The sequence below is a fragment of the Rutidosis leptorrhynchoides genome, chromosome 3 (assembly GCF_046630445.1).
Source record: "Rutidosis leptorrhynchoides isolate AG116_Rl617_1_P2 chromosome 3, CSIRO_AGI_Rlap_v1, whole genome shotgun sequence".
Lineage (NCBI taxonomy): Eukaryota > Viridiplantae > Streptophyta > Magnoliopsida > Asterales > Asteraceae > Rutidosis > Rutidosis leptorrhynchoides.
In genome coordinates this window covers 350,916,655-350,926,210 of record NC_092335.1, presented here as the reverse complement: position 1 = coordinate 350,926,210, position 9,556 = coordinate 350,916,655, and the positions used below count along the sequence as shown (strand labels likewise).

Genomic DNA, 9,556 nt, shown 5'->3' with positions numbered 1-9,556 from the left:
TGTCATTAAAACAAATATATTACTCCGTATTATATATTTTGATAACCACTACTTTAATGTTATCATATCACTTATCACGTACAATGAATTCATGCATTTTAACGATTTGAAAAAATTCTTATTAAAAAAATCGCTCAAAGAAAAGAGAAGCCTAACTGTTTAAAATTATAACTAATATTTTTAAAAACTCACATTCATAGAAAACTAAAACACGATAACAAAATTTCAGTTGTTTGGAAGATAAATAACACATTACTTTCAACTTTAAGAAGTATAAAGATGAAAAGTTAAAGAAAATTAAACTGTTTTTTGAAGATGGATTAAAATATTTTCTTTATCAGATTTTGGGCTAGAAAATTAGGAGTTGTGAGTAAGGTATAATTTTATTCAGATAACAGTTTTGTGTAGCTGTTTCTTTTTCTAAATTATAGATGAATGAATATACAAAAAACATGAACTAAAATTAGATTAATCCGCATTAGATTAAATTGTTGAACTAATGAAGAGAATAGTACATGTTTAGAGTTTTTATAAAAAAGAACAGAGTTTGAATTACCTTTACGCTTTTGATCGATTTAGGGCTCCACTATCATCATCAAGCTACAATATGGAATTCAAATTGCAAAGGGTGAGCAACCAAACGTAATGGAGTAATATAATTTAGGGCAAATGTTATATTTATATAGCAAAAGAAATAAACGAAGGTGTTCCAGTTTATTTTCGTTTGAGATTTTAGAAAAACCTACCACCATTTTCTATAGATAAACATAAATAAGTATTCTATTTATTTATTTTATATTATATACTTATAATTATATATTATATATTATATATATATATATTTTTTAAAGACAAATTATATATATATATATATATATATATATATATATATATATATATATATATATATATATACAGACGAGAGGTTCCGTTTTGGGGATATTCTATGCATTAAATTAACGTCGGTTACCAGGTGTTCAATCTACATGAATGATTTTTATCTCTATGCAGTTTGCGAAATGTCTGATATGAGAATGATGTTTATGAAATATGAAAATCTTGTGGTCTATTAAAATGATGGAAATGAATATTTATGATAAACTAACGAAATCACCAACCTTTTAGTTGACACTTGAAAGCATGTTTATTCTCATGTATGAAAGAAATCTTCCGCTGTGCATTTGCTCATTTTAGAGATATTACTTGGAATCATTCATGACATATTTCAAAAGACGTTGCATTCGAGTCGTTGAGTTCATCAAGATTATTATTAAGTCAATTATAGTTGGATATATTATGAAATGGTATGCATGCCGTCAACTTTTGATGTAATGAAAGTTTGTCTTTTAAAAACGAATGCAATGTTTGTAAAACGTATCATATAGAGGTCAAGTACCTCGCGATGTAACCAAATGTAATGTATTCGTCCTGATGGATTAGGACGGGTCCTTTCACCACCCCCCCCCCCCATCTTCTTTTTTTGGGGTAATGGGTATTTTAAATAATAAACTCCGTTTTGTAACTTATTTTTTCTTGATCGACTTGCGGTTTTATAAACCTCGTTTTGTGAGATTGCCATGTACAGTTTTAGATGAACATGTGGTTTGATTGTAGATGTTTTTAGTCGTCGTCTGACGTGTTTCACATATGGTGGATTTTACTAACTGATATTAACGAGCATTTTAATATCATTATGGGTAATGAAGTATTGAATCCAATTCGCTGGCGCTCAAATGTCATTAAGAAGCTATAAAAACATTATTAGCTTTGTTTCAATCTGATGACAACTAACGTTTTCAATTCTTATGATTTATATACTTTTGATACTGGCATCATCATTCTGTAACATGATATAACCTTTGACCTTTTAGATTTACTTAACTGAGGAGTACATGTGCAACGCACGCGCTCTTAATTCTAGTCTTAAATAAATCACATTTCCAAACTAGGGGAGTTTAAAGATGAAACTATGTGTAGATTTAAGTCCATCAACAAATGAAGGATTCTATAAACCGATACAACAAGCATATAGCCGTTAAGGCTCAAATAGAGTAAACAATCTAGAATGAACTAATAATTATCTAACTCAATCCGAGCGAAAATGAGAGCGGACACAAAGCAGGACAACTGCAACCAAACAAAAACAACCTACAAACTACCACAACCAAACTAAACAATCTAGCGAAAAAATTAAATAAATAAACAGTGAAAAGTTTATCAAACTAAACAAACTAGGGGACTTTAAATATAAACATATATGTAGATTTAAGACCTTCATAGGGTCCAAATCCATCATATTATACATGTAAAATCTAAAACAAGTTACTTTGAAGGTTATAATATAGTGAAAAGTTTACCTAAGAGGTAAACTTGATCATGTAAGGGGAGGAACTTAAGAGTCTGATCAAAAGGAAACGCCACTATTTTACAAGTCAAAGAAAACAAATGGAGTTATGGTAAGGTACGGTTTAAAGGTGTTTATTATTAGGCTACCGAAGCACTCAAGTGTAGCTTCATGAACAGTATGTTCTTAGGATGTCAAATTTTGTACTTTAAGGAAGGCCAGTCTTTGAAACACATATTCGACTAACTGATTTAGCAGGATGAACAAGTAAATGGACTTAACAGAGTTCCATACGGGATGATTAACTTAAGAAGCAAAGTTCGGATTTTTAACATCATGCAACTTAAGAAAACATAATCTAGACATGCACTCAATAAAATAGTCCACATAAAAGCAACACAATGTGCTTTGACAATCCTTAATATTAAGAACACAATTACCGACGAAACGCCAAAATCACCGCCTTCGTGAAGAAGTTTTTGGGCGTTCAATAATTAACTTTGATGAAGGTGATGCACGCGAAAATGGCAGATTAATCATCTCTTTACAAATCTTCAGTTCTTCCTCAACAGAAATATTGGTCTTAAGCTCAGTTCGTGCTATCTCTAGTACAGGCGACTTAGCCATCACGAGTTTCACAAATTCCATCATAAACACATAGTTACGAGATATTAGAATTTCAAAATGCTTAAGATGATCAAAGGTCAAACTCAAGCCGTCTTGGAAATCAACTAACTTCATGGAACTTCCCTGAATCGGAAGGTTTACATTATCGTTCATCTAATACAGAAAACACGGTTAGATATCATTAAACCGGTATTGAAAGAACCATTATCATAAGCAATAAGCAATAAAATTAAATACCATAAAATTAAGTCGCTGTAGATTTGGGGCGCTCCTGATGATGCAAAGTGCAGATGAAATGACATCATGTTCCCTTAGGCACAAATCCAAGGTAACATGTCTTAGGTGAAGCCAAGTTGGAAGCTTTTTTGGCATACCACCTACAGCCAAGTACTTTCAGGAAAAAAAAAACAAAAATAAAGATTAGCAATCGCAATATTTTTTGTATGAGATGCATATAAAACTAAAGGCATTGCATCAGTAAACGTACCAAACACATATCCTCAAGTAGTGGGCAATTCGAGAGGAAGTGCTGAAGCGCTTTAACAGAAACTTGAACATTTTCAAACCACAGGCTCTTCAATTTATTAAATCCATTAAATGTCACTGGAGGCTCAAAATTACAATGTCTTAGGCGTATATATTCTAATCCTTGCAAGGAAAAGAACGGATTGGGTAGTTTGTAGAAGTTGTTTGAATTATAGATGATCAAATCTTTCACATTAGTTCTCCTTGAAAGATAAAGTATGATCGCGTCAAACTCTGTTACCAAGTCCAAGTCGATGATAGGGAGCTTGAATTCTAGTATCGTCGGACCACTGTGTATAAACAAAACATGGAAGATCGCACTGACAAGCTTAGATTTCACCGAATGTCTATAGTTGTAGTTGTAGCCATGTACTTGGTTTTGATCAAATATAAGTTTGGGCATAGTCATCCAACAGTACCTCCATTTCTTTGACAAAATGCTTGTTTTCACTGCATCTCGGATTGGCATAAAAGTTAAAATAGTTTCAATTATGTTTAGAGGAAGGGAGCTGATTATATCCGAACTTAGGCATTGAGTTTTCATCATATACACTCCACAAGTCTACAAAAAAAAACTAACGTGTTATCAATAAGAGAAAGTGATGTTTATATTTCAGATTTTTCCAACAGCAACCTTTTTTCCAACAGCAACCTTTGGCATTGTCATTAAAACAAATATATTACTCCGTATTATATATTTTGATAACCACTACTTTAATGTTATCATATCACTTATCACGTACAATGAATTCATGCATTTTAACGATTTGAAAAAATTCTTATTAAAAAAATCGCTCAAAGAAAAGAGAAGCCTAACTGTTTAAAATTATAACTAATATTTTTAAAAACTCACATTCATAGAAAACTGAAACACGATAACAAAATTTCAGTTGTTTGGAAGATAAATAACGCATTACTTTCAACTTTAAGAAGTATAAAGATGAAAAGTTAAAGAAAATTAAACTGTTTTTTGAAGATGGATTAAAATATTTTCTTTATCAGATTTTGGGCTAGAAAATTAGGAGTTGTGAGTAAGGTATAATTTTATTCAGATAACAGTTTTGTGTAGCTGTTTCTTTTTCTAAATTATAGATGAATGAATATACAAAAAACATGAACTAAAATTAGATTAATCCGCATTAGATTAAATTGTTGAACTAATGAAGAGAATAGTACATGTTTAGAGTTTTTATAAAAAAGAACAGAGTTTGAATTACCTTTACGCTTTTGATCGATTTAGGGCTCCACTATCATCATCAAGCTACAATATGGAATTCAAATTGCAAAGGGTGAGCAACCAAACGTAATGGAGTAATATAATTTAGGGCAAATGTTATATTTATATAGCAAAAGAAATAAACGAAGGTGTTCCAGTTTATTTTCGTTTGAGATTTTAGAAAAACCTACCACCATTTTCTATAGATAAACATAAATAAGTATTCTATTTATTTATTTTATATTATATACTTATAATTATTATAATTATATATTATATATTATATATATATATTTTTTTTAAAGACAAATTATATATATATATATATATATATATATATATATATATATATATATATATATATATATATATATATATATATATATATATATGGGCTTAATCATTGGGAAGTAAAAATTAGGGGGAAGGGGGAAGTTAATAAGAAACGTTGGATCTGATGATGAAAACTAAAACACGGAGGGGCATGATTGTAAATTCAGCTTTCTGATAAAATAGCGGATGAATAAAAAATAATATGTAAAATAAAATTAGATGAATATTACGTAATAGCTTACGTTCCTCCGGTCGTCGTTCGTCTAGGGTTTAATCGATGATTCACAGTCGTTAAAATCACAGGAAATCTTCGATTCATTAATAATCGTGAAAGTATTCAACTGAAGAAACAACAATATTCAACTGAAATAACATCAAATTACGAAAACAAGTATCAAAGGTGAATCATCCAAAAAGGGGAAAAAGTAGCTGATAAAGGAAAATGGAAATCAAATGAAGATTCAGGTACTAAAATTATTAGGTATTATGAAAGCGAACCAAACTTGGTGAAGGTACTAGTGGAAATTTAGAATCTAATGATGATTTTGTTTAACCTAATGAAGTCAGAATAATGAAAAACATAAAAGAACGATGTTGATATCTATATGATAATTAAAGTCAATTGACTGACTTTATTGATATTATCTTTGAATTATAATGATTGGTTTACCAGGTGTGACTGAACGATGCTGAATTCTGTAGCTCCTCAAAAGTGTTAATTCAGAGGTTAATGTCTCTTGAATATAAGTTACAAAATGTTGAGAAACACATTCAGTTGTACATCAGTGTTTTTTTTTTTATTATTATTTAGCTATCTATTCATTCTTTGCAACATATAATTTAACTACAGAACTGTGTGTTTACACCAGATTGAACAAAGAGTTAGTGATTTTTTACAATCAACAAATATAGGAGGTGGTATATGGGTGAGCTATGTATGCTGCAGAACATCTCATAGCCATAAGTTTTATTGGTAGGGTCAATTTGTGTTGACATGAAGGACTAGTTGTCCCTTTTTTGAGGATATCAAATATGCTTCTATATATTTTTTCTTTTCTAGTTTTCTTTCTTAACTAGTTATTAACTCATCATCTACTTGTTATTGCTTCAGACAAAAGAATGTTGATTGATATCTTGAGTTTTGATGGAAGTTAATTTTGTTGGCTTGGCTATTATTGAATTCCAGTTTGCTGATAAGAACACTACAAGACTTAGTCATCTCAAAACGAGGTCGAAAATCAACACACTTTAGATTGTGATGATAGCAATGGGCCTAATAATCTATCACTTGGTAGCACCATGTGTCTTGGCTATTGGAAGCAGTGGTTGAAGATAAACAAAGATAGGTAAGGTATATAAACATATATTTATTTATCTGAGTTACATGAAGGGATCTTGAATATTAAAGGTATGTAACCATATTATAAACTAATTTATTTGGAAGTTATTTTAACATTCAGGTGCTAATAAGTAACTCAGGGAACATATGCTTCATGTTTCAAAAATCACTAGGTGCTATTTCAGGAGAACAAGGAAATGTTAGGAGTATGAAAGAGTGATTGCGACCAACGGAACCAAGAGACAACAAGAATCAAAAGTTTGAAAGATTGATGAATGTACTTGTAAAAATATGTAGCAGTGATGAAACAATTACGAGCTCTTGTGTATGCAATTACTTACTATTTGCTATAGTCATCATTATAAAATATTCATTTCAGGTTATAAATTGCTCTATGTCGTCATATATCACTTGCTTGAGACTATGAACCAATGACTTGTTGTTGTTGTTGTTGTTGTATTCAAGCGTATTTCATTATTAAAATTAAAATATTCATTGTATGTAATGTAATAAAAAAATAGACTAATCGATGAAGTTCAAATAAAAATTACAATAAAACTTATAACGTTAATCAGGTGTAATGTTATCAAATAATTAAATAATATTAAATGACTTAAATACAAAAATACAATGAATTTTAAAACATTACTCTGGTGCAATGTTATCTAAATATAAAAAAGAACATGTGAATATAAATAATTTTTAAAATTTAAGCATTCATCATGAATAATGTTATCGAAAAACTATGTGATTAATCTATAAAAGTTCAAATAAAAAGTACTTGGAATTTTAAAACATTATTCGAGTGTAATACTGGTATGGAATGTTTTAATGTAATCAAATATAAATATTTAAAACATTCATCGCGTGTAATGTTACTGATTTGTATATGAATTCATCAATGAAATGTTCAAATAATAAGTACAATGAAATTTAGAACATTCAACGTGTGTAATGTTATTAAAAAATAGAGTAATATATGTTTTAAAAATAAATTATTATTGAATTTAAGACATTCACCGTGTGTGATGTTATAAATGAATAGATTGATGAAATGTTCAAAAAGTACACTGAATTAAAATATTAATCATGCGTAATGTTATCGAAAAAATAAAATTATAGAATGTTTAAACTGAATGAAGCTACTATAATGGCGAAGAAAGCTAAATCGCACACCAATTTTGCTCGATCATGATCACGTTTTCACCTGATATAAAAAACATGAAAGTCAATTATATCATTATATTCTATATAAATAATAAATACATATGTAGAATATAAAACAATAGAAATATTAATAGGAAAAATAACGTTACCTTTCTTTATTGAATTGGTCGACTCATCAACAATATCATTAGGCTGAAACAACATCAAAACAAACAAAAGCTCCCAAATATGTGTTACAACATGTGCACTTGATTAATGCTTCATATGCTTCATCTGGAACCTACATAATAGAAGATAAATTAATTGTTAAAGACCTTCTACTACTCACAACAATGGTAAAAGAACTGCTACTAGTCACATCATACTCTAAAACTGTAATTAACTTGCAACTTTATGTTAGTTTAATTGACCAAATCAAGAAAAACTAACCCCAATGGTATTTTTCTTCATTGCCAGGCTTCATTAAGTATTTTCGAGGGAAGCCTTTTTTCTTCTCAGCTAGTTGTTCAGACATTGTCACTTCCTCCATCTCCTTGACTGTATCAAGATAAATATTATTTAAGAGATATATATCGTTATATATAGAGATATTACTCATAGATAATATACATGTCAAAAGTAACATAAAAAATTGCTTGAACTAAAAAGCACCAATTAAATAATATGATGTCTAAATCCAGAACCCGTATACTTGCAGTAGCCACCATGTCAAGAATATTGGACGTGGTATAAGAGTTGGACTTCAATCTGACACGTCTTGGATTATTTTCAATGAAATTTTTGGTCCAGAATGCAAATATATTTGAATCCAAAACCTAGAAGGAAAGTATTTACAATTTTTTTTTTTTTTTTTTTTTTTTTTTGAAAGGCAAGCTTGCATCAGTCCGGAAGCATTTACAATTAACTTGCAGAAACTTTTAATTCTATTAGGAAGCATAGTTCCTGATGTAACATACTAACATGATTACCTCCCATTTTGTTACTGTATCAAGGGCATATACTTTTAGCATTGGACTAGTAGCAGGATCAAGTATCCGAATACCATCAAAGTCAATCTGCACATAAGAACTATGAAATAATAACATTACTTATACTGAATGTTTATTTCAGAAAAACACAAGTCACATAAAAACATGCAGTGAGTGTAATGTTATTCAAAATATTAATTAATGAACAGATCCAGAACCTAAACCCTAAAAAACAAACAACCAACATAAGAAAATAATAATATTCATCATATGTAATGTTTTAATAAAAAAAAATCATGTATGGAAATCAGAAAAACACAAGTCACATAAAAACGTGCAGTGAGTGTAATGTTATTAAAAAATTTTATTAATGAGCAGATGCAGAACCTATACCCTAAAAAACAAACAAACAACATAAGATAAATAATAATATTTATCATATGTAATGTTAATGATATGTATGGAAATCAGAAGAACACGAGTCAAAATAAATATACAATGAATTTTAAAACATTAATCAGTTATTGCTTAATATTAATAATAATGAATGTTATCACTTAATATTAATTAAAATGAATGTTATCAATTATTATTAATAGAAATTAGTGTTATCACTTCATATTCATTGTATATAATATTATCGAAAAATAAATGAATTCATCTATAAAAAATCAAAATAGAAAATAAAATGAAATTTAAAACATTCATTGGGTGCAATGTTATCAAAAAACAATTAAATATAATAGAACATATACATATAAATAAATTAGTTCCAATAAAAAGTACACTGAACTAAAAACTTTCATCAAGTATAATGTTATCGAAAAAAAATAATATAGAAAGTAAATACATATTAAAGCTAAAATATTCATCGTGATATCGATTTATAAATAGATTCATCTATAACAAGTCAAATTAAAATTACAACGAAATATAAAACATTAATCGAGTGTAATGTTATCGAAAATAAAATAATACATAATATTTAAATATAGATTATTATTGAAAGTAAACATGCATCACGAGTAATGTTATCG

At 28.8% G+C, this 9,556-nt stretch overlaps 1 protein-coding gene across 1 annotated transcript; it reads right to left on the bottom strand.

Annotated features, from left to right (window-relative positions):
• Window positions 1-2,800: 2,800 nt before the first annotated feature.
• LOC139901198 (F-box/FBD/LRR-repeat protein At1g13570-like) lies at window positions 2,801-4,157 on the bottom strand. Its single transcript, XM_071883928.1, has 4 exons — window positions 4,131-4,157; window positions 3,459-4,058; window positions 3,209-3,361; window positions 2,801-3,124 (listed from the first exon to the last, which is right to left on the bottom strand). The coding sequence occupies exons 1-4, from the start codon at window positions 4,155-4,157 to the stop codon at window positions 2,801-2,803; spliced, it is 1,104 nt and encodes a 367-aa protein (XP_071740029.1).
• Between the last annotated feature and the right edge of the window lie 5,399 nt (window positions 4,158-9,556).

Coding starts and splice junctions, on each gene's coding strand:
- LOC139901198 (XM_071883928.1), bottom strand. CDS start 4,157: ATGCCAAAGGTTGCTGTTGGAAAAAAG. Junction 4,059..4,130: donor AGGTTGCTGTTGGAAAAAAG/GTTGCTGTTGGA, acceptor TTTTTTTTGTAG/ACTTGTGGAGTGTATATGAT. Junction 3,362..3,458: donor TACTTGAGGATATGTGTTTG/GTACGTTTACTG, acceptor TTTTCCTGAAAG/TACTTGGCTGTAGGTGGTAT.